General features: G+C 37.7%; 1 protein-coding gene across 2 annotated transcripts in view; it reads left to right on the forward strand.

Moving 5' to 3' along the window:
• The first annotated feature begins 408 nt into the window (after nt 1-408).
• Nucleotides 409-25,231, forward strand: part of rttn (rotatin) — a 34,801-nt gene continuing 9,978 nt past the window's right edge. The window contains exons 1-38 of one of the 2 annotated variants that reach the window (XM_055037772.1): nt 409-562; nt 731-918; nt 2,150-2,339; nt 2,501-2,599; nt 2,703-2,793; nt 3,021-3,135; nt 4,998-5,148; nt 6,203-6,371; nt 6,613-6,803; nt 6,985-7,100; nt 7,987-8,154; nt 9,140-9,352; nt 9,468-9,580; nt 9,662-9,788; nt 10,103-10,228; nt 10,955-11,071; nt 11,612-11,751; nt 12,541-12,712; nt 12,811-12,910; nt 13,270-13,355; nt 13,880-13,997; nt 14,513-14,609; nt 15,016-15,081; nt 15,205-15,396; nt 16,161-16,403; nt 16,750-16,906; nt 18,800-18,966; nt 19,259-19,478; nt 20,355-20,483; nt 20,773-20,883; nt 21,042-21,200; nt 21,509-21,586; nt 22,179-22,377; nt 22,510-22,619; nt 23,945-24,032; nt 24,241-24,442; nt 24,652-24,742; nt 25,074-25,224. In XM_055037772.1, coding sequence (XP_054893747.1) covers nt 532-562; nt 731-918; nt 2,150-2,339; nt 2,501-2,599; nt 2,703-2,793; nt 3,021-3,135; nt 4,998-5,148; nt 6,203-6,371; nt 6,613-6,803; nt 6,985-7,100; nt 7,987-8,154; nt 9,140-9,352; nt 9,468-9,580; nt 9,662-9,788; nt 10,103-10,228; nt 10,955-11,071; nt 11,612-11,751; nt 12,541-12,712; nt 12,811-12,910; nt 13,270-13,355; nt 13,880-13,997; nt 14,513-14,609; nt 15,016-15,081; nt 15,205-15,396; nt 16,161-16,403; nt 16,750-16,906; nt 18,800-18,966; nt 19,259-19,478; nt 20,355-20,483; nt 20,773-20,883; nt 21,042-21,200; nt 21,509-21,586; nt 22,179-22,377; nt 22,510-22,619; nt 23,945-24,032; nt 24,241-24,442; nt 24,652-24,742; nt 25,074-25,224 — 5,281 coding nt within the window. In that variant the 5' untranslated portion in view covers nt 409-531. The remainder of the gene's footprint in view (nt 563-730; nt 919-2,149; nt 2,340-2,500; nt 2,600-2,702; nt 2,794-3,020; nt 3,136-4,997; nt 5,149-6,202; nt 6,372-6,612; nt 6,804-6,984; nt 7,101-7,986; nt 8,155-9,139; nt 9,353-9,467; nt 9,581-9,661; nt 9,789-10,102; nt 10,229-10,954; nt 11,072-11,611; nt 11,752-12,540; nt 12,713-12,810; nt 12,911-13,269; nt 13,356-13,879; nt 13,998-14,512; nt 14,610-15,015; nt 15,082-15,204; nt 15,397-16,160; nt 16,404-16,749; nt 16,907-18,799; nt 18,967-19,258; nt 19,479-20,354; nt 20,484-20,772; nt 20,884-21,041; nt 21,201-21,508; nt 21,587-22,178; nt 22,378-22,509; nt 22,620-23,944; nt 24,033-24,240; nt 24,443-24,651; nt 24,743-25,073; nt 25,225-25,231) is intronic. The other variant, XM_055037773.1, reaches the window with a different exon arrangement.

Below are 25,231 nucleotides of genomic sequence, written 5' to 3' on the forward strand. Positions count from 1 at the left end.
AATGTCTAAATCCATTAAACTTGTGTGTGAACTGTGTAAACTATATTTATTTCTGTTTTCATTTAGCTGTAACATATTTATTCTGACTTTTAATATCTATTATGTATTTAACAACTCACTAAAATGCATAACTAATTATAGGTAAATACATTTAAATTAATAATAAACTAGAAAATAAACTCTATGAATTTCCAGAGTTGTTCAAATGTATTGACCTAATTAGAAATGTTTGATGTATTTGTGACATACACTGAAAATGGCGTCTGTTTATGGAGGACTCCGTATGTAACGCTTTCCTTCTGCAATTCTGAAGAGAATAAATTTCCTACACAGTTGGTGTACCTGAATGCGCCTTAGTTCTGACTTGTACAGGAAGCGCGGTGACGCTGGCGCGGTTGTTGAAAACAAACCCGGGGAAGTTGTTGTTGACATGTCGCTTGAAGATAGTGAGAGTTCAGACTCGCAAACCGCTGCAGAGCTTTTAACACACGGTGTGTGAACGGAAAGCAGTGAGACATCACTGAACTAAACATGGAGTTATCTCCGCTTATAAAGAAAATAGGTAAGGCGAGCCGCTTGCTGAGTTTTGCTCAACTTATCGCTAACAACACTAGCGATGAAACCGTTAGCATTTCAGCTAATTTCCCGTGACTTTACGTGCATCACTTTGCTTAAACTCCTTCCCAACTGTCCATTTTTAACTCACTTGATTGTTTTCCTTAAATCTCAGGTCACACTTTAGTGGAAATTAGAGTTCGAGCGCTGAAGAGCATCTTAAGTAAGCTGGACCATTCCCTCATCACTGTGACTGACATTGTTCAAGAAAAGATGCTGTTTGTGTATCTGCTTGAGTGGTTCAATTTTCCGGAGGTTCCAATGAAGGAAGAAGTCCTTGGATTGCTTTTAACATTATCAAAGGTACTTAATGCAGAATGTTTTCAATTTAGAAAACCCTATGCGAAACTTTGACTGAAGAAAAACATTGCTATATTTTAAAGATCACTAGTTTGTCATTTTTTAAACTAGATATGTCAGCTGGACTGAATAGTATTTAATTGTTAAGTTTCCTGAAAGTCTTTAGTAAGCTCGATATTCTATTAGGAATATCTTTAGTTATCAATCCTATTCTTGTTTCCTGTGTTCCAATATCCAGCTGGAAATGCTCCATAAGCTTACTCATAACATAAGTAGGATTTATCTAAAATAAAAGCTACTGATTAAAGCTGTACAGTCACTATATTATATTTTATTGTCAATTTATTCTCACTGAACCACAGTAGTTAACATCAGTTATTCAGCCAGACACTATAATTGATCATTTTCACCTAATTTAACTGATTAGTGATTTGCAGATCAAACACTGAAACATAAACATTTTATATCCTAACATTCAAGTGCATAAAAAAAACAAAAAATCCTATCATTTTCAGCCAGTCAACAGCAACAACAAAAACCATGCATGTCTTGTTTTTCTTACAGAAGAAAGAGAAAAACTGACAAACATAATTGAGGCATATTTTGATGTTGAGCTGTATCGTATTTTGCATTCCACTAATATATTTAGCCTCTTGAATAGACTTTCATTGCCCTGAATGCCCAAACTTGATGTATATTGGTAATGATAGAGAAATTATTTGGAAGAGTGGTTTTGTTTATGAAAGTCATTTTAGTAAACTAACTTTACACATAGTACATGCATGTCCTATCTGACAGGTTAACCCTATTGCAAAAACAAACAAAAAATATCTAGATTTTAATTGTAACTGTCAACCAGTCTATTAAAAAAAAAGACCTAAAAGACCATATTTTAAATGATGTAAAATGCATTTGCACACATTTAGTGTACATAGTTCACCATCAACACAGCCTTGTGTTCTTCAGTTTTAAAACCACAAGATTACATCATTTATAAATTTGAGTCAAATTTAAAAAAACGTCAAGTACTGAAAGATTAAAGATGAATTGTATTTTTTGTGTTTAATTCAAGTCTGTTCATAAAATTCAAAATAAAGAAATATATCTGTCTTCCGAGTTTTCCAGTGATTGCCTCGTATACAACTGAATCACAAACTTTAGAGCATCAGACTGATTACAATTTTTTTCTTCTCATTTTGTGATTGTTTATTTTGTTTGCTTTTTATGTTCAAAGCATCCTAGTTCAGCGCAGATGCTGAGGGATGTTGGGGCGGTGGACTTTCTCTCTCAGCTTTCTCCTACAATCGAGCCCAGACTGCGAGCTGTCATTGATGGAACCCTGGACCAGCTGTTCCAGCTTCCTGAGCTAGTCCCCAGTCATTCAGCTGTCTACTCTCATGGACCGTGCAGCACAACTACAACAGGTGTCACAAACTGAACCAAACATTTCTTTTACCTGCGAATGATTTTTATTTCACTGTGCTAAATTGCACTGGCAAGTTGTCTTTTTACCTTCTCCGTTTAGCATAAAATAGATGTTGTGTATCTAAGATGTGAAGTAACAAATGTCCTGTTTCCTCTGCAGCCCCAACACTTGTTCCAGTTGACGATAATGTGCCTAAAATGGGTTATTTCCACAAGAGTATGCACTACAATACAAATGTACCACCTCAGAAGATGGCAGGTAATCTTTACCCGCCATTGCAGCATTGCTTTTTCTAAAGGTGTTTCCTATTTTTAATATAAAGATTGATTTGCATTTTATTTCTCTCCTTTTATGCATTCAGTGCGTGAATCTGTGAGATGTCTGAAATTTTTTGTATTTCCATGGCTAACTTTAACAAACACGGACCGACACATACTTTCTTCCAATGAGAGGTAAGACATAACACAGCTTTTATTTTTCTTGTTATTTATTCAGCTCCTGGCACGCTTCAGTTTTTAAGTTCCAGATACTTTTGAATTTATGCCCAGCTCTGCTAACAGGATCACATTTATTTTCTGCTGTTCTTTTTTTATTTCAATTACTTGGTTATATAATGTTAATATTCAAAGTTTGTTTTTTGCGTATTTTAAATATATCCGCACTCATTAACTCGATGCAGCTCTCTGGGGAGCAGCAATCCTAACATGGTGAGGACAACCTGTGAACTTTTGTGTGACGTCATTCTGCAAGACTTTCCAGCAGAAATCTTCCTGCAAAGGCCTGGAATTGTTAAGGTAGTTTGCATTATCATGTCTAAACAATTGTGTTAGTTGAACAAACAATGCTTTGCAAAAAGTATTTATAAATCTCAAGCCTTTTAACATTTTTGTCAGATTGCAACTAAAAACATTAAAGTATATTGGGGAATTTTATGTGATTGAACAACACAAAATTAAAGTCATGGCTTTAAATTGGGGAGAGACCAAATTGGGGTTTCCAAAAAATTTGTACCAATTGTCTAGCAGATGTCTACCTCTTTTGCTGAAATGCCTTAAATAAAACCAATTGCCATCAAATGCTTTGTTGTATTTAATTAAATCTCAACATATATACAGTGTTACTGCACCATTGATACACCTGGAAAATAACTTTACAAATCAAGAGTAAAGAAGGTCATCATCTAAAAATGAAATGTCTGCATTCAGTATTCCAAACATGAACAATTGCAAAACAGAATAAAAACCCCCAAAAAACTTAGAATCAATGCAAAGTTGAATAATGTTCATACAAAATGTATTGAGAAATATGTATGGAGTTTAAATGAAATATATTGATATTTACAGCTTTTTAAAATCTGCATTAAGACTCTAAATAATCTACACACCATTTCTTCGAAACCTGGTGATGGCAGCATAGGAATGCTTTTCTTGAGCAGGGTCAGATGATGAAGATAAAATTAAGCTCATGTATATAAAATTGTTGGATGTATAGTAAAAAATGTAACTAGACTTTATATATTTAATATTGTTTGTCTCGAAATTTGCATCACTTTTAAATGCCTTGAGAATATTCTTTACTTAAACCAAAAGCGATATTTAGACATACTGGAGAAGAAATACAAAACTTCCATTTCTGCAGTTGCTAGAATGACTTAATTTCTGTTAGATTTATGTGATTGTTGCTTCGTTGTATAAAAAAAAAATCAAACCAAAAAGCAATTTTCTTTTGGAAAACATCAGCTTTGGATATTGTGTCCTCGATCCTGTTGGAGCTTGTGGGGTTGCATTTCTCTCAAGGTTTCTTTTTCTTGTGGGTAGAAGATTGTTGTGAGGCTACATATTGGCTGCCATGTACATCATGGTAGGTGTGAAGGTCAGTGCTGCTCGGGCGTTCTGTTGCCTTACTTCTACCAAGAAATAGTCGTTCACACCTTGAATAGGCACTGACCTTTTGGACTCACTACTGTGGAGACGTGTCAACAACGGATGCCGACATTCTTAAGTCTTCATTCTGTGACAAGTTCAGACATTTCTCATTTACAGATGCCTCTTCATTTATCTGTTGAGATTATTTGTGTTTATTTTTGACATGTTGAGAAATATAGATTGTAGCTTGCTAGCATCAGAGTGACTTTGTTGACTGGGACTTCGTCTGAATGTTTGAAGGAATATAATTGTGCCCAAATGAGCAACTATCAGTGTTGCAATTTGGTTAATAAAGTGGGGCTTAAAATTACATCGGTCTCAGGGCAGTTTTAACACACTGTCACCCAGCAGTCTTATGTTTAGAGGAAAACGTATCTGGGAAATGCTTTTCTTTGTGTTGGTTTCCCCTCCTTTTGAGTTTGTACTTCAGTTAAGGGGAAAAAAAAAAGACTTAAACTCAGACACATGTCTTCATTAGCAACAGGAAATTAGAAGTGTGAACAAATTACTGCTTTAGTAATTAAATTTCCAGTTGCCCTTTTTGTTTATTGATTCCTCCTATATTTTCTCTCTCGTTGTCTGGGTCAAGATTATGTATTAAAAGATGTATATTGCAAACTAATACAAATCTTTAAATGAATAAATTAGATTTTTTTTTTCATTAGCTTTTCAGCAATAAAGTATAACAACTGATGCTCCCTTTTTATTCATTTTTCTTTTCTTTTTTTCAGAACCTTTTGTTGCTGCTCAGGGTGAGTTCAGGTAAAGGTGAGGTCAGCTCCCTCCACTCATCTGCTCTGTCCTGCCTGCGGCAGCTTTGTGTGGGACTGAAGAGGAGACTGCGCTTTCATCAAGATCCCGGCTTCTACTCAGCAAAACAGGGTAAAGGACCTTATTAACTGGCTTTATGTATAAACCTTTCTGTTTATGTGCTCTTTGCTATGTTCTTAGTTTTAATAAGACATTCTAAAGAAAGGTTTCGTTATGTATTGCCTTTGTTGTATTCTACAATGCATAAACAAAATTACATGTTCACTCATCAAAATATTTTTGGACTTTGAGTTATTTATTATGGAACCCTTAGCAAAATTGAAGAGGTTTAGATTTTTGGTTTCCAAAGTGTGGTCTGGCGGCCATACCAGGCCCTTGGAATGATATTTTTTATTATTTATTTATTCTTTAAAATTTTAAATTGTAATCAAATGAAAAATGTTAGATAAAAACACAATATTTGTCTTTTTATTTATTATGCTTTTAGCTTATTTTATAGATTCATAGTAAATGGGACCAAAAACATGCAGTCACATTAACTCAAAAGGGAGTCCATCAATTACAAATTTAACTAAAGAGAACAAAAGCGACGTATAGCTGAGAATAGACTAAAAAAGGTCTAGATCAAAAAAATAGATAACAACCAAAAGGAAAAAGGTTAGGATATTGTAGGCCTTTTTCTTAGTAAGACAAACATTCAAAAATCCATTCATGTTTTGGATCTGCAATTATTTTTTTGATGATGATATTGTAGTTTGTAGTATTATCATTGAGCAGGTCCAAAAAAGAAATGACATGTTCTTAAAGTCTTTTTTTTAAATGAACTAAAAGAAAGTGACATTTTTGTGGTCTGCGAGGACTTTCAACTTAAAGCTATTGTTTTGAGTGTCAAAAATAACTTCTTTTGTGAAATGTATATATATTTTTTATATATAAAAAAAATCAAATTTAAATCTTACTTTTATAGACACTAATCTTTTATAATCAATTAAGAAAACCCCATATTAATGATACTATTGACCAGGGTTTATGCAAACTTGAATATAAGAATTAAGACAATTCAGTGGGACATTTTGCCATGTTATATTTTTCCAAGTATGCTTTTACGTAGAAAACAACCCAGATGACAGGAATAGTAATGTTGAATTTTGCTGTGACTGTTTAGATCCGGTGTCGCAGAACTCGTCCTTCTCTTACACCCAGGAGGTTTGGGGGAACCAGCGCTCACAGGCCTCCTCTCCTGTGGCTGAGTGCTCTCCTCGGCCCTCTGTGGTGGGTCGCACAGGCCAGAGAGCCAGGGGAGACGGTCAGGACGGAGACGCAGTCTCTAGCAGGTGTGCTTCTAACTAAGATTCTCATGTTTTTAACTTTCCAGCTTTTTTTTTTCATAATTTTTTTGATGCATATGTAAAATAGTAAAGTATGACTAAGAATATTTTCTGCTTTTCTAGCATTATTAGCAACGGGATCCCTCTCAGAGCTCCTTTTCATTCCATTTATGGCAAATCCAGCCTGTATTGCTTTCATTAGTTTGATCTGAAGGGATATTAAAGATTATGTGTGTGATTAATCCAGTGGCAGCTCACACGGAGGTGGGGCAAGGGCTCTGGCCCCACAACAGACGCTCCGTTCTCCTGCAGATGCAGCTCACCTGGAGCTTCCCGACCTTAGTGTGGAAGACGTTCTGGAGCTTCAGTTGCAGCAGCTCAGCGTGGCCCAGTTTACTGTTGCCACCATGCGGCACGCCATACCGCTACTGAAGACAGGTGGGAGTCTGTTATTTTTGCTTTCTTCTCTGCTTGAATAAACTTGAGATATTGTAAATATCCCCAGTTCCTGCTTCCCTACATCAACTAGATTCTATCCGGTTGTATTTTGATCTTGTCAGAAAAAAAAAAAAAAGAACCCCCTTCTTCTGCTTTTGTTCTGCTTCTCTCCTCCTCTCAGAAGGTTTGCATGCGTTCCACCGTGTTCTGGAGCTGTTGTGTGATGCTCTCCTCCTGCTCGGGGACAGCGTTTGCGAGCTGGTCTGGGATGATCGCAGCCTGGTGGGGATGGAGCTGGCAAGTCAACACAACTCATGACAGCCTCTTATGTAGATGAATGGATACACTTCACTGAAACGGGGAGTTGGCTTGGCCACCAGACAGTTTGTCACAGACACACAAGCATACGGTGCTCAACTGTCAAGGAGAACTGTGGGCATGCGAGCGAGTTGAATGAATTATACTCGCTTGCAAAGAGCTGTACATGCAAACTTATTGTCTGCAGCACCTGGGTTAATCAAGCATCATAACTGCTGGGTTAGAAAACTTCTTCATTCATTATCTGTGTTAAGTCAAGACAATAGATCGTGTTAAAAAGGCTTGTGCCTTTTAACCGCACAGGATTATTTATTATATTGGCTGGAAGCCTATTGAGTATGTTTTCTGCTGTGGGATTTACGCACTTGTCAAGCTGGGGCCCCCACGGCCCTCTGCTGTTTAATACATACTCAGAGTCGTGCAACCTAAGAACTATTTTGTTATCTTTACGTGGGGAGCAGCTTTTGTTCGCCAGACCCCTCTGTTTTCTTGTGGGATCGAGCCCAACCAAGTGATGCACAGGACATGCACTGCCCCCTGCTGGAGTATTCACTCTATTATTTTATGTCTGCATCCAGAACAAAGTGACTGAGAATAGATTGTTCCAATTTATTCATGCTGAGATAGGGTGGATCTGTATCTCGTCCCAAAATAACCCTGAAATCTGATTACATTCAATTCCTCAAACCCGGGAATGAACATTTTTTTTTTTTCTTTCTCTACTGGCTTCTTGCCAGAAGCACTGTTTGTGTCTGAGAAAATGTGCTCGCTGTTGTGTTGGTGTGTGTTTGTTGCATGTGTGGCTTTTATCTACTTTTCTGTCAGTTTATGCTTTGGTTTACATTTCTCTCTCTGTTCATTTCAGAAGGAGAAGCTGCAAGCCTGCATGGAGCAACTGGGGGATGTACTCTTCTTTCACCAGAACCATTCAGCAGAGGCATCTCACAGTTCCCAGGTCTCCCACAGAATGGCCTACTTAGGGACCGCCATATTTACCATTAGACTCCTACAGACCATACTCCCTCCAGAAAAGGTGTGTACAGTGCCTTGCCAGTTGTTCATGTTCATGTTTAAGTTACAACTACACTCCTTAATTAGTTTTAGTTGGGATTTTTGTGATAGACCAACATAAATGGTACTTAATTTGGAGGTAGGAGGAAAATGATATAAGGTTTACAAATTGCTACACAACAAGAAATCTTGTGTGGCATGCCTTTTTATTGAGCCCCCTTTATTCTAAATTCCCTAAGTAAGATCCTGGACAGCTAATTGCCTTCGAAAGTTGCATATTGTAGTCATAAGCCAAAACAATAGAGCATTTATCAGAAGAGCAAAGAAGAAGCTGACTGTAACTCTAAATTAAATTAGACTGTTTTAATTTAGGACTATTTATTGCTATTAGCTCTCCACTAATGAAACCTTTATGAAGTGGAAACAAGAAAGCTACTTGAGATAATGGCTATAATAACTGCCACATATAGGACACAGAAAACATGTGGACAAAGTTTTCTGGTCAGATGAGACCAAAATAGAATATTTTTATTGTTATCAACACATGCTAAGTGTGTGAAATATGTGTGAGTAGTTTTTCATGTAAAACATGGTGGTGGAAGCATCACGTTATGAGACAGTGACAGGGTAGAGGCTTGAGTTTATCAAATATGGAGAACTAAAGAGAAACATACTTGGATCTTTAGATGGTACCAAATATTTAAGTATGGCCAAGGATCATCTAACCCAAAAGATAAATGTAGGTGGACCAGACTGGTTAATATCTAAACATATCATCTTCTAGACTGTCCCAGTCAAAATCCTAAATTCATTCAGCAATAATTTTCTCTGCACTATTTTGTGTTGGTCTGTCACACAGACGATTCTGAGAAGATACTCGGTAGCTTTAGGTTTCACCGCCACAAAATATTACAAAAACCAGAATCAATAGTTTTGTGCTCGTGCCACCAAATGATCAGTTCATTGCTGTTTGTCTAAAAGTTATTATTTTCGTGATCTCTGAACAGGCCAGTGAAAACCTCCCTGAAAATGCAGCAACAGCTATTTTCCACTTATGCTTGGACTCGTCGCTGGGAAGTCTATTACCCAGCATGCAAGAGACAGCTGTGGCCTACTTGGAGCAAGTGGACTCAGAATACCACAGCCTGTACAGGAGGGTGAACAGAGCTGCATTTTGGATGGAATCAACATGTAACTTCATGAAGGAGGCACAAGCTGAAGTAAGAGCTGTAGAACGCATAAGCCCAAGATAATATTCATGTTTTACAGAAATATAGCTTACAATTATGGAAGTATCTCTTAACACTGTAATCGGTCACATTTTTCTTTCTAAAGGGGGAAAAGAACTGGTTGGACCTACTCGAACTTGCAGACCATGCAATAGATGGTCTTCCATTTCATCAGCACCTATCAATCGTCAAGGAATGTGTTCACATGTGCTCTTACTTGTAAGGCAATAAACTACAAATATGTTAGTCCATTTTCATTTTTCATAAGATGCTTTGAAATAATTTGACTTCCTTGATGAGGTGGAAGTTTGATCAGCCCAGCCCCCTCCTCCAGACTGAGAGCCAGAAACTCTTCCTCAAGCTACTGTCCCATCCTTCACCGCCTGTCAAAACGGAAACATATGAGTGTACTTTAAACCTGGTCAAGGTCAGAGCACGATGTTTTATAGATGGCTGTTGTTTAAATGAGCATAAAGGGTCATGGCTGAAATATACAAGCCTTATGTTGCTTGAAAAGGGGAGCTGCCTGCTCTCTCTCCGGTACCTAAATAAGTAAAATGGAGACAAATGAGGTACAGCTCTTTGACAGCATGCTATAAAAACCCTGCTTGACATTTTGAATCAGTCTCTCTTTTCATTTTGCCAATCAGAGTCTAGAATTGAGAGGGAATTGTATTTCATGAATGCGAGCACAAGTGAGAGGATAGTGATAATTTATGATGTGATTACATATACCCCCAGGACTGCCTTGGCATCCAGAATCTATCGAGACAGGAAGCAGCGGCATGCGCCAGCGTTAACTTCCTTCTCCACCACAGGGTCCTGTATGAAATGAGTGCTTTTGGACTGCAGGACTCTGCTCAAACGGTATTTTGATCTATGTTTGTGTTTTATGTTTAGATGTGGGAAGGGTTTTTGTGTTTTTTGTTCAGTTTTGTGTGTTCAGTGCCTTGACCAAGAATTTACACCCATCAAAATTTTCCACGTTTTGTCGTGTTGCCACCACATACTACAAATATGTTTTTGTAAGTATTACATGAGGTCATTCCATCAAATATTATTTTTTTAATTTTGGTCCCGAAAAAGTCTTAGACAGTCACTGTTTGTATTGAGTTATCTTCAGTTGGGGATTAATTTTTAACACTTTAATTCTTCTATTCCTTTCTTCTGGTATTCATTTATTCAGTAGGCTAGGGAATTAAGATATTACAACCTTAATTCCTGACATTCCACATGTCAGCAACATAGAGTGTTTCTTCTTATGACTTTGTTTCAACAATGACTTTCTTCCGCCATTAAAAATGTCAGGATTTTAAGTTCTACACCAAGATTTTAAGAAAGTTATGTATACTTTTTGAAACCCACATATCCTTTAGTTTCCTGTTCATAATTACATGCTATTTTGTGTTAGTCTAAAACATAAAATTCAGATGAATGGAGTTGTAGCATGACAAAATCTGAAAATGTTCAAGATTGTATGAATCCTTTGGCAAGACACTGTTTGTCTAGATAATTTAATCACCTTTAGTACTTGTCGCATCTGTTTGACTTGGGCTTGCTTTGTGAACTCAGCTCTTTACCTGTGATCTATAGGTGAACGTTGCTGCCAAGGATATCCTGCTATTCCTCCTAAAGGGACGATTAATGATGACGGCTGGAGCCTGGGACAGATTCAACGAGGCACTTTACCCGGTCATACCCATATTACAGGTGTTACTCACTTTGTGGAGATTACAGAGTAATTTCACTGCTGGGCTCTTAAACCAGCCTCCTGTTTGGAACTCATTGCACTATTTACATGGGGATATGACAGTGCGTGTTCAAAGAAGCTATCATCTGTAGGGGAATGTTAATATTCTCAGAGCATAAAAAAATGCTTATTGTGCCACCTGTAAGAAAAAAAAAACATGGCCATTCCCTCATTTACATACTTTATGCTATATTGTTTCCTGTTTTGGGTGGCAGTAACAAACTTTTATTACTTGCTCAGTTTCAGGCTAAAGGAAGCAGCCTCCTCATGAATATACATGAGAGTTTGACTAGGCTGTCATGTGTAATTTAATTCAAACAGGCCATTGCAGGTTGGGCCCTCTATGTCAACAAGAGATGAAATGAAACTACCCCTAATCAAAGTGATGCAGATTTTACTTACTGTTGCAATGCTTAGCAGGAATTCCCTGCTGTTCACTACTTTGTCTTCTAACCCACCCTGACAATTACTGGTGTATGTGTTTGTGGCTGTATTGGCAGGGCTATGCCAGCACAGAGGAGTCACTTGGAAAGTGTGTCCTGCTGATAAGTGACATGTCGGATGTGACAGGAGACAATGTTTTCCCCACTACAGGCAAGCTGAAAGCAGCGCTCCGACTCCTCTTCTCTAAACAGCCCACGTAAGTTGGAGCTCTGGGTCTTCCCATTGTCTGAGCTTATTTGATTGTTAAGTGCTCAGACATGTGTAGGTGTTCTTTTTGGTTTGTTTGTTTTCTTCCCTTCATGCATGCATATGTTTGCCTGGTATACGCCTTTCTGTGAAAGGTTGTTGGTTTAAATTTTTTCTGAGCTGAGTGTTTTGATTGAGAAAAAAACAAATGGCAAAAGGTGACCATTTTGCTGTTTGACACATTTAGAGGTTTTATTTTACTTCCCTTATAGTACTCTGCAAAATATTCACATTCCTTCAACTTTTTTACATTTTGTCATGTTGCAAACAGCAAGCGTTTGTGTATTTTATTGGGATTTTCAGTAAAACTGACCCCCATGATTTTCTGTTACTTCACATGCTGGCTAAGTCTGCACAATGCATTGCCTCAACGCAATGGAAATGTGTGAAAAATTTATAACACAAATAACTGTTTGGAATGCAATTATTGTTTTACTGACATATTTAAAGTATTACAAAATATCATTGTGAGGTAAATAAATTCACCAAATCTTCTATGAGATACGTGTGATTGTTTTTCTGTATATATATATCTTGATTGTAGTTAACACCAGTGAATATCAGATAAATTTTAGATCATATTTTTATTTCCACCTCTAGACATTTTCAATGTGGATTGATTGCAATGTTGGTATAATTTTAATAGAAGTGTGACATTGCAAAAATTTTATTTGTCACTAATTTCAAGCAATTTACCTCAAAGGGTTTGTGAAGGTTTCCTAAAACTTGCTCTCAACAGTATCAGAATAGCTGCAGTGCAACACATCCTGCCCCAGCTAACCAGCCATGCTGATGCAAACCCCACCAGAGTATTCGCAGATCAATCAGCGATCGCGTCTCTTCCCAACCTCTTCTGCCTCAGAAACCCTGTAGACGTCACTCTGGACACCATCAATAAGTCCATTCTAAAGGTATAAATCCACATATAGAAAAAAATGACTAAAAAAATAATTTTTAGGAGGCGAGACAGCTTATTTTGTGTATTTGTTTATAATTTTTTGTTTCTTAGGTGGAATCAGTCGAAAAGCTGTTTTGCATCCTGGACTCAGACACTGTAGACATCTCTCTCAGAAGATCGGCAGCAGAGCAGCTTTGTGTCGTACTACAGGGTGAGAAGCCTACAAAATCTTATTAGATTAGCTAAAAAAAACTTAAGAAATGTATTGTTTATATGATTTATATCCTTGCATTCTTTTTGAGTGACCCACATGGTCTCTTTCTTGCATGCAAACAGAAAGTAGTCACTAGCTTTTTTTTAATTATTATTATTTTAGTCCAAAGTGTTAAGCTTATTATAAATTTTGACGCAAAGTTTAAAAATTTGGTGACTGTGTATATTCCTCTTGTGAAAGCTGCAATTGGCAGATCCTTCTGTTGCATTTCTTTCTTACCGCTCTAATATGTTTAGGCAAACAGAAGACATAAACAAATGTCTGTTGCTGAAATTTGATCTCTTTCTGTCTCACAGACAAATCAATGCACCCAGTACTGGAGAATCTGGGCATCACAGAGAGAGTCATTTCTTTTATCACAGACAATGTAAATGGCAACAAGGTAAAAAAAAAACAACAAACAAACAAAAAAAAAAAACTACACCTTTGGCAAGAAAGTAAATAATGATTGTTGAATAAATCCTCTAGTCAAGTCAAATAAAACAAACCAGTGTACATGTGTTTGGTTGTATTGTATGTGTTCGTGCTTGTGTGGACGAAAGCCACTGAGGCGTCGATGATTGGAGAATGAAATGGCCTATGCTAATAGTGTCAGACAGGCTGTGCTCAACAGTGATTTCTGCCCTCAGCCCAAAATTACTTCAGTCTGCTGATCATTTCCAGTTCTGGAATCAGAAAGCGCCGCGGGTGATTGTCCAACAAGTCAAGCTATATGTAGGAGAGCGAATAATGACAACAAAAACTTAACTAAGCTATCATAAAAAGGCTGTTTACAGCTTAGCTGTTCTTAAGCTCAGCCACAGTCAGTAAGTTATGGGTTAGCTTAAAAAATGTTTTGAGAGTGTATTTGCGTTCTGCAGCTTCATATGTTATTAATCTTGCACTTATGACTGTGTTGCTCCCCAGAGCCTCGATTGTCTTCTGGAGCCGTGTGTATGCATCTTGAGAAAACTGGTGTATGCTGATCCGTCTCTGAGGCACAGCCTGGCGCAACACAACCGCCTGCTCCTCACACTGCTCAGGGGTACGCACAGCAACATACCTCATTTAGAACCAGCTACACACTCTGTGTTGAGTGGCTCATGAACAAAAATCCCAAAGCCGTCCACTTGTGTGTTTGTTTTAGACATGTTGTTGTGCTTCAGTAAGTGGCATATAATATGAAGTGTGAGTGTATATATCTATGATGCAACTTGTTGATGTGTTGCTCAGCTTTGCACCCAAACAGTGCTAACAGCCTAATTTTTAACAAGAGTTGCTGAAAAGTAGGGTTAAAAAATTTATCTTACAATTTGTAGCTCAGTTTTTGTTTTCTTTATATAATATGAAAATTCACTTGTACTAGCTGTTGACTAGAGTTTTAAGTCTGATTTGGAAAAGAGAGATTTTAACTAAATATGTATAGGGTTTTATACAAGCTAAATTTATTTATTTATTTTTTAAACTTCAATTTAAAGGTGTGAATTGGATTTTAGATTCTTATGTTAAAAAATGCATTTATTAACTTTGGTTGTTATATGAATGCTTTCTTCATTGTAGCTTCCTTGATATTGAAGGAGATCAATAGCAATAACAGTGAGGTGGTCGTCCTCATGTGTTTGCTGCTTTTTGATGAGATCGCCTGCATTGAAACATGGTTGGTTCATATTTCTCCCAATACAGTCAAACAATACATTTTCCTCTATCAAAGTTACATAACACGGTTTTCTGTGAATTATGTTAAACAAATTTTAAATACAGTTTGGCACCTGTAGTACAACTGTTATTAATCATCATTTATTTTAAAAAAATGAATAAACAATATGTGTTTATTAATGTTTATAAATGGCTTGAAAACAATTTTTAGTTTTTCTTTAATACCAAATACAAATCAGAGTACCTTTTTCTTTGCCTGTTATGAACTATATGAAATTTTGATGTGCTAATCAATATTTATGAACATAATGTGTTTTATTTGAATTGTACAATCATTTGAGAACAAAACGCCACTTGATTTTAATTTAAAAAATATATTTTTCATCCATGATTATTTTTCTTATTAGGTCAGATAAATCCACTACAGATGCGACTCTTTCACCATTTTCTCTGCCAGTAGCTGTAGTACGGAGGTAGGCCTCATCAAGAGATGTGGAACAAAGACAAAATCACTTTTACTTAGCTTTAACTCATGACATCATCTAACGAAGAATAATACCCAAAGATCTCTAACATTTGACTGTTGTATCCTGAAGGTACAACATTCCCTTCAAGACAGCAACTCATCACGCGGTCAGCCCGTACTGCTGCATCTTGGCTCCTTCCTCTGAGCTTTTGTCCCTGAGTCTTGCCCGCCAAGCCTTGCAGGTGGCCTGGAATGCTGCATGGCATTCTGGGATAGATAATCTCCTGGAAAAATCAAACAGTGTTGACTGTGATGCTGATGAGTAAGGCTCTGCCTTTAACTTTATATTTTAAAATAATTTTCAGACATCTCTCTCTCTCTCTCTCTCTCTCTCTCTCTCTCTCTCTCTCTCCGTCTCATTCTGTGTGTGTATGTACATATATATATATATATAAACAAAAAAAGCAACGCTTTTGTAAGTTACATAACATATACTAATATGGTCATATGCTGTATGTTTAGTGATATGGTGATATATCAAAAAAAGAATGCTAAGCAGATGTTGGATCAAAGGATCAGAGCAATAAGTCTATAACAGGATTTTCATGCGAACAGAGACCTTAACCTTCTTGAACAACACTGTCTCCAGCAGGGAGTTCAGCAGCATATTAGCACCAGAGTTGTGGCATATTGCATTCATCCGTCTTCATTTTCTCCTAATGTGACCTAATTCAAACAAATGAGAATGTCTCTCTACAGTTTTAACCAGCTTGATTAAGACATTTGAAACACACCATTGGTGGATCAATCCATCTGAGATCCTGTGTGGTGCTGTGACTGGGTAAAGAGCAGATGTTTAACATGCATTACTCTTAATATTTGTATGTGCTGCTCTGTAGCATTATGGTTTAATTATAGCTTGCTCCTACTTTGTGCTACTTGGTTTTAATTAGTGTAACTTACTAGGAAAAAAGAAATGTCTTATCTTCTGATGGTTTTCAAATTATTGTTGCCTGTGGGTTATTACAGCTATACAATCTGACCACAACTTACTTTTTTTTAACCATTCCAACTTGATTCCAACAGATTTCATCCTGATTTGAAGCTGTCGAAGTCGCAGCTCTTGTTGCTCCGGGCATCGCACCCGCCAGCTGCGCTTCGTGACTGCATCCAGGCCATTGAGACTGCAGCGGGGCACAAATCTGTGGCCTCTGCCCTGTCCAGGCTCAGCATCTACTTGTTCTTTAACAGACTGGCTCTCCCACATGTTCCCACCCACAATTGCAGAGACATCCTCCAGTTGCTCGGCTGGCAGGCAGTGTTGACCAGGTACTCTGCATATGCATTCAAAAAATATTATATAGTACTTGCGAATGCTCATGTCAGTAGTAAATGTCTGCTGTTTCTTATCAAAATTATGGGAATTATTATGTTTGGGAGTGCTATAAAACACTGATTAAATTGCATATTTGAACAAGTGCTAAATCGTTGTTTTTTTTAATCAAAAATCTTTTTTTTTCTTGGTTTGACTTCTTACATCTAAATTTATGAGAAAAGTGTAAACAACACAAAAGGCAAATATGTTGCATAGTACTTGCATGGAATATGCGAAAAGCTTTTCAGCAGTGCCTCTCTTGCCAGGATTGTCACACGCTATTTCTCTTCCTCCCTGCAGGTTTCTCCAGGTGCGCCCGGCCTCTGTTGAGGATGAAAGGTTGCTGGTGGGAATTGTGACATTTTTGAATGCCTACTTCAAACAAATTCCCACAGAGTTTACCTCTGACCAAGAGGACCAGGACCTATGCTGGATATTGAAGCTGCTTCTCAACCAGGTCCAGATCATTAAGCATTAAAGCATTAAAGTAAAACCTGGTGCACCAGTGTACTGCTCTGCTTAGGATTATGGTGCAAAGAAATACTCATGTTTTTTATGTTTTTTGCATCATGTTGTTTGAGTGATGCGATATTGTGATATGAGACTGCTAGCTTTAATATGCAAATATAAATGAGTAATTTCTCATCAGTCTCAGCCATCTGAACCATATGTGCATCATATCTCCATAAAGTAGTTTTCTAAATAAGTTCCTCCATGCAGCTGCTTACAGTATATACCAGCAATCAAACCCTGAATAAATCAGGCAGATTGATAAACACCCTGAACCTATTATGGTCTCAAAACAACAGAAAAACAGCTTTTCCCCTAACACATAGCAGATATTATTTCCTAAGCTCTTTAAAAAAATGTTGGGGCTCTTATTTGGAATTACCCGTCTGTTATAGTAAGGAGAGCTACTTTCTGTCTTTAATCAGTCTCACCTTGGTTTGCTCATTAATATGTGTGTAAACAATAAGTCCTCCCCCAGTGGCTGAAGAAGACTCAGATTTAATCCCTAGTAGGGGTTAGCCTCACTGTTCTCTATTTTTTTGTAATTACTGGGCTGTTTCAGGAACATCTGTCGCCTCATATACCCTCATGAAGTGTGCACTGATCAGTAATTTTTTTTTATTTTTTGCCATGTGGCAGCCAAGAGATTTATTTTTTTTCTTTTAAAGAAATACAAGTGTTTGGTGAAGCTGTGCTTACTTTAAAAAATAACTACTTATATGAAATCGAGAAGAAGCAAGATGAGATTTCAGTATGTTCCTTAGGATTCAGACATTTTCAAAAACGACACAAAAATGAACACTTTTTCTTAAAAATGTCAAAATTGGTGATAAAATTAAGAATCAAATTGACCTCTTAGCCACTTTCACTTAAACTTCAAAACAACAGACAAAAGATAAAACTAGCTCTGATCTAGATGCTAATAATTCAGACACAAACATTTAATCTAAGTTGATTAAAATTGATTATAAATCTAAGAACTCTCATGAGCTTATTGGTTTTTCAGAAACCCCAGGTTAATATTAGTTTATAACTTGTTTTTTAATGCCTAATTTTGATGCTCAAGGGAAGAAAATGTGTTAACATTACCTTCATGACCTATTTAAAAAGAACACAGACCGTTATTTGAAGGGTCTGTGACAGAAAATCTTGCAATGGTGATAACATGGATGAATATTGACTTCATCAGTCTTCATGAAATAGTCTAAAATAGTCCAATATATGATTTTTTTCCATCGTTTTGCGATTAATGCCATTTTGGGCAATCCAATTTGTGTCCATCGTGAGCATCTGCTGCTGTGAAAATATTCCTAACTGCATAAAAATTACATTCGCAAGTAAAATGCCTGTTCACAACACTCTAAATATATTCCAAAGATTATCGTAGTTTACATTATCAATTTATCTTTAAAGATGTTTCCTTTGGGTGTCAAAGATACTTTTATAAGATTCATCAATACAGAAAATAATATGGCACATACGTCATAACGTATGTGTGACTGACAATGTTTCCACTTTCTTTCATCATTATGTGATCCTAAGAGTTGGAATTACTGAAAAAAAACAGAATATTATTATATTATTTTGAATTAAGCAGATTTGCAGTTAAACCACTTAATTCATTTTTCAGTTTCTTCTCCGTAGCAAAATTCTCACCCCAGTAATGTATTTTAGAATATTCAAGTTGAGTAAACAAACTAATAAACACACTAGTAATCTATTTAAATAAATAATTGATTTAGATAAATAGAAATGAATTGCAAGACATTTAAATGTTAAGCACAACATCGAATTTAATCAAATCATACAAATTAATTCTGTTTATCCACTAATTTCCTAGGAGACTGCTGCTCTTCTTCATTTGCTTCTTGGTATGGAGTCGCAGATGTTGACTCAGAGTTTAGAACATCCTGAGGAGATTAAGAACCACATAAACCAGAGACTGCAGAAAGAACTCATAAAGTTCTTTAACACGCTTCTGATCAGGCTGTCAAATACAACTGACAGGTAGGTTAATATCAGACATAAATCTGTTCGTTTTACTTTAACATCCTAGTGTGTTATTTCATCATTGTTTGTATAAAAAGATCAAAATGGTAAAGCTTGAAGAATGAAGAAAGAAAATATCCTGTAATGTTTCTCAGCTTGCCTGCTGTGTAAGAATAATAATAAAAAAGGGAAAGCATACTAACATCAATTCCTAATTTTCCTTCCACTTTATTTCTGTCGCCTATTTTTCTTTCTCCTCTGCCTGTCTGCTTTGCTTCTTTTCTCGCTGTCTCCTTTCCTGTCTGTCCAGGCTATGTTTGGCATTAGCAGGCCCCTTTAAGAGCCAGCTGGCGCTGCGCTTGCTTCAGAGCTTGCGGTTGTCTGATGCCCCGCGTTTCTATGGCCTTCCCAGCCTGGAGAGGGCACTGCAGGGCATGGTCAGCCTGACTGCCCAGCCTGGCTGGAGCTCCCACTGCCCTGACCTGGAGCCCAGCTCCCTCTGCTCCAAATATCTCAGTGGATTATTAGAGGTGAGTGTGAATGCCCCCATCTTGTATTTGTGTGTGTGCTCATATGCTCGTGTTTGGAAGGGTCTTGTGCCAACCTCCCACTTGTTATGCAGATATTGAAGTGCCTACGGAAATGTTAAATGGTAAAACATGGAAATTTCCGAGGAATGAGTAAAAATGCAGCAAAATGGACTTGGTGAGACATGAATTGCAATTGACAAAAACCTCAGCGATCAGACGTGCCATGCCGAGAAGATGCTGATGAGATTAATCACCCTTGCTTTTTCCATCTGTTCAGTTGTGCAGCAGTGCGTGAAACAATCGACTAACAAAGTGAAGACTGTACAACAGTCATCAGCACAAAGGTGTCAAAAGTTCGTTGACACCCTGTGGACTCGCTCTGTTAATCATAAATACGCATTTTTATTTTATTCTAATAAAACAGTGTAATACTGAAACAAAAGTGCATATTTAAAGATAATTTCTTTTTTCAATTTACTTAATTAATCTAAAGCCACATAGTTATCCTCTTTTTAATTGTCTGACTGGCCCCACCACTGACTTATCTGGCAGCGTGGGGTCCTAGAGCTCTGCAGGCCTTTGGCTCCTCTCTCCTCATCTGCTCTTCTGTGCTGTCTCACATACTGATGGCACACAAAAACAAACTAATTAGTCTCTCAGCTGTATTAAAGTTTCATTTGGATGCAGTGCTTGACGAGCATACAATTGGCTCTGAATAAAAACAGAACGTACTGTAAGCTGAGGCTTTCGAGTTTGCTGTGTATTGTCAAGTAAATGTTATAATGACAGGCTTACAGTCTAGCCAAATCTGTTTTTGAATTATATTTTTGTATGACGTGTAATTTTTAAGAAGACATTTCTGTATCACTCACACAGGTGATTTCTTCATTTTACGTTGAGTGGAGAGGGAACTCCTTGTCATTCATGGGGAAAGGTGTGACAAAGAACGCCATTATTTGCTTACTTCACCTGTCCCATGAGATGATGATAGAAAACAAGGATACGGTAATGTAATGTTTTACCATTATAACCTGTTACATTGTAACTACATTGAAATTGCACAACTCATCATATTTTTATGTGATAAACCAACACAAATTACAACATAGTTGTTAGGTGGACAGAAAATGTTTTTAAAAAATGTTTTAGAAATATGAAAAGAATAGTGTGTTTATATCCATCAAGATATCAAGAACTCCTTTGCAATACTTTTGCAAGGCACTTTTCTATGCATCTATGGCACAGTTGTTTACAGAATGTTATATTTAAATTGAGCTTTTTTTTCCAACATTAGGACTTCATAAGCCAGTGGTTTTTTGGGGCTAATGGCACCACAGAGGAAAGTGGCAGCTCTCAGCTTGGTTTGGCATGGCTCATCCCACTTTGGGTGGACCGAGATCAAGAGGTAATGATTCACCTTACCTTCATGAACTCTCAACTTTTGCATGTACATTTTGAAACTAATACCAAACATATTACAAAGTAAAGTGATTTTCCTGACTTATGAGGAACCAGCGGGCTTTGATGTACCATTTTAGCATGTGTTTTCTCCTCTTCTGTCAGGTGAGGTTTGCCAGTCTGAGTTTAGGCGCTGCTCTCTCTTCCATGCCCAGCGGCTGCCAGATTCTGTGTGCCAGCTGTCAGAACATCAGCGGAGGTCTGTGGGGCACGCTGCTCAACATCCTCTTGGATCAACAGGAGAGCAGCATGGTTCGCAGAGAGGTGCGGTGGAAAAAACTCCCTTGTGATGAAAGAGTTCTTTTGTTATGTTTTTACTACATTACATGACTTTTCACAATGTGTCAAAATGTAGCTATTTGAGTATTTACCACTTTTATTTCAGGGTAATGTAACTTATGATCTGTCACTTTAAATAAGCAAAACCACTCAAGTGCTCAGAACAATGTATTACCAACCAAATGCAGGCAGATGGCACTGTTGCTGGTGCAGCCACCTTAACCAGACTGTATGTGTGTTTCTTTGTGTGCGTGTGTGTGTGTGTTCTCCCTCTCCTTGGTTTGTGTGTCCAGGCTGTGTTTATCTTGCAGAACTTACTGGTGATGCCTATGCCTGCCAACGCAGAGGAGGCCAAGGACTCCCACTGGCAGGTCAGCAGATCTGCCTGCCAGTTAAAAGCCCTTTTACAGACCATGAACTTTTTCTACCCCTTTTCTTTCTGTTTTCTTCCATCTGGATCTGCTCTCTTACCCTCCCCAGATTTCTTGTTTATAGAGAAAATTGCTTTTGAGTTCAGATCAGGCATGTTGCTGAATTAAATATAAATTTAGATTTAGGTGCACGCATAGAGAATTCACATCCAGATTAATTAAGCGCTCTGTCAAAACTCCAAAGGCTTTCTAAAAAAGGATGCAGTTACTCGGATAGAGCACTTTATGTGTGAGGCAGTTTATAAAGACGGCGCAGATAGAAGTTCTCGAAAGAGTTTGTGGGGAGTGTGAGGGAAATCTGAAAGGTTTGAATTTTGTGAGTAGTTGTGTGGAAAGCATTTGGGGAAAGAGTAACTAAAAATCTAGGACACACAATGTCATCTCTTAGACATTTTTGAAATGTCATCTATATCCATATTGCAACTTAACTGATGTCTTTCATCTCTGACAATTTATTTATTTTTTTATTATGTCAAAAATGTAAGACAACTCAAACTAAAGTTATTTTTTTCTTTGTTTTTTTCCCCTTCAGCACCCGTGTGTCCATGATGAGGTTTCCGGTGTGTCTCTGGTGGGTCTTCCAGCACTACAGGCTCTGCTGTACCACTGTCAGTATTTCCACAGTGTGGCTATCTATGCCTCGACTTGCTACCGTGGCAGGTACACCTTCGATCTGCTGCCACGGCCTGGTGGGAGCGGTAGTCTCAGCCTTCAGGAAAGCTCTTTAGCTGGTAAACCCTGTTTTCCTTACAGTCGTCATGATGGATTACAAGCAAAGAAAAGGATTATGCTTGTTAATACCCGATAACTATGTGTCACATTTGTGTGTTATTGTGTTTAATTCTGTGTGTATGCTGACTTAGATTCAGAAAATTCCCTGCTGCCTTGGAGATGTGACCCCGCACCTAGTATCAACTCTGAAAGAAGTTCCAGCTCCCTTTCTACTTCAAGCACTGCAGTCAGCAATGCTCTAGTATGTAAAAGCATCCGCTTTGTTTGTTCGTTTGTTGATTCATTCATTCATTTGTTCGTTTTCCATCCATCCATCTCAGGGCTTCCCACAAAAAACTTGTTAAGCCTGGTGCCCAGGGCGCTAGAGCAGTCATCCAGCTGGCCGCTATGTTTTTGAGTTAAAAAACATTTAAAGTTGACAGGAAATTTGCAAATACTACTTGATAGTTATGCATTTTTGGAAGACAGGACGATTAATACTTAAACACCAAGTATAAAGTCTTAAAAGACATTAATTAAAAAATAAAGATAAATTAAGCCCCCACCAGACTGATGCTAAGCCAGACTGATGCTAAGCCTGGTGTCTTCATTGGTGCATCCATTAAGTCATCCTTCCATCTTTAGTTTTTCAACCCCACTTCTTTCCCTCCTCTTCTTCACACTGAAAGTTTCACAGGTTCTATATGCACGTTCTAACCATAGTGAAAATCTGTACCATGAATTAATTTTTATTTTATTTTCATGTTTGGGAAATTGGGCAAAATGAAGTAAGAACTCAAAACCTTTGATGCAGTAAAAGTAATGGATTTTGAAATAGGGGCTTATTTTTCCCCATTTTCAAGGTTTAATATCTTACCAGGAAATGAGACATTTATAATTGATTGAACATTGGGTGAGAAAACCGACAGGATGACTAAAATGGGTTCTGTTCAACACAAGAAGGTATTATATTCAATAAAGTAACCGTACCTTTTTATAGATTTGTTGTTTTGTGGTTGTTTTTTTTACTTTTTTATGTACTAGAATCATATTCAATACAGAATAGAATCACATATTTCACTGTTGAAGTCAACAGTGAAATATGTGATTCTATTTCATCTCCTCCCGTTAGGTAGGCCTACTCAATCTACTAATTCCAAATGTATCATTATTATTCAGAAAGTGGCTTTTTTGATCTACACAAGCGCCTCCAGTTAGGAAAAGTTCAGGAATGCACTTTTGCCCACATGTAACCCTGTGAAATAATTTTCTTGTGGTTCCTCCTCGGAGATAAAGTTTTCATTCTCATATCTTCAGTTATATTTGCTCATCAGGAATAAAAGAAAGTGCTCAGAAACATTTCGGAAAGGGAAAAAAAAGAATTTGGTAGCTTAGGTCTGCGAGTTCTAATCATATATTCTTTGAACACAGTTTTGTTGATTTTCTGTTTTTCTTTGGTTTGCACTAAGTTTCACCTCTAACAGATTTCCCTCCTCTTCTTCACACTGACAGATCGTATGAATTAGAGAAATTTCCCTCAGAATAGTTCAAGTGAAATGAATCCTCATGCTCTCCTGTTTTTTGTAGCAGAGTAAAAGTTCACGGCTGAACACTCCCAAAGTTTCCTCCCCAGTCAACATCCCAGATGATACTCCTGCCAGGCTGATGGCTCAAGGTAGTACGAGAAAAATCTGTCTGGACTTAAACTCACCACATAGACTTGAATATTGTCTGTCTTTGGAAAATGTAACCTGTGATGTGTTCAGGAACAGTCATAAACCGAAACCACTGTAACATATACAGTTCCGAGAGTGAAGCTCTCACTTCTTGTAATTGTACCTCGGCCCAAGAGACACACCAGTGGCTTTTGACGTGTCTCGCAGGTCAGAGTGATAGAGACACAAGCAACTCGAGTGCCTCACAGGACTCCCAACCAGGCAAGCCCTCAGGCATGGAAGCAGTTGTCATAGTAACTCCTGACCTCTTGACGGCCCAGTGCGGCCTGCTTTATAATTTGCTGGCCATCCTGCCAGACTTCACCCTCACTGCCATCCTAGAGAACCAGCTACTGCCGGTTTTGAGCAGGTAAATGTTTGCAGGCTTTGTTCGTCTCTAATCAGCATCTTTCTAAAATATTAAAAATAATAAAAAGCTATGACTGGTATGTTTGGTGTACCATGTTGTACCTTTATTTCACCATTTACACTGATGACACTATAATATGAATGCTGTTGGTTCTCTATTCACTTCTTTGCAGACAGACTTATCCCATCATATTTATTTCTCCCTTTCAGTCTAGTAGATGTCGAACTCATGGAGAAATGTCTGAGTGAGCTCAGGACTCCCGGCATCCTTCCCGGAATCAGAGAAGACATCAAGCGTCAGGTAAACAGCACGGATCGGCTCAGCGTTTCGGGAAGTTTTCCAGTTTTTGTTTCTTTATTATGATCCACCACAAAATATGTGGGTTGGAACTCTGTGCCAGTTTCAGAACAGGTTATTTAAGTGCACCTCCACATATTCAGTGTGGGTGGAATACTTAACAAGCTTATGCTAGAAGCATACAATTGGGGTTTGTTTTTTCTGCAGAGTTACCATTTTCTTGTTTTTTCACTCCAACTTTGACATCTTAACAAATAATTTTTGTGGGGTAGGAGGGTGTTATTATTTTACCTGCACTTTGTTAATCTGTGTTCATTTGTGTGTGGCTTCTCAGTTTGTCACTGCACTTCGGTTCCTGTCGAGTTTTTGCAAACTGCTGCAGTCTTGTGTCACGACAAGCAAGGAGCTGATTGGCCAGATGGACTTCCTGAAGCTGCTGTTGCCTAATCTGGTGGCTGCACTTATGCTGGATACCAAATTTTTAGGTGGGAC

This window comes from Poeciliopsis prolifica, unplaced genomic scaffold (genome assembly GCF_027474105.1).
Source record: "Poeciliopsis prolifica strain line A6 unplaced genomic scaffold, Auburn_PproV2 SCAFFOLD012, whole genome shotgun sequence".
NCBI lineage: Eukaryota > Metazoa > Chordata > Actinopteri > Cyprinodontiformes > Poeciliidae > Poeciliopsis > Poeciliopsis prolifica.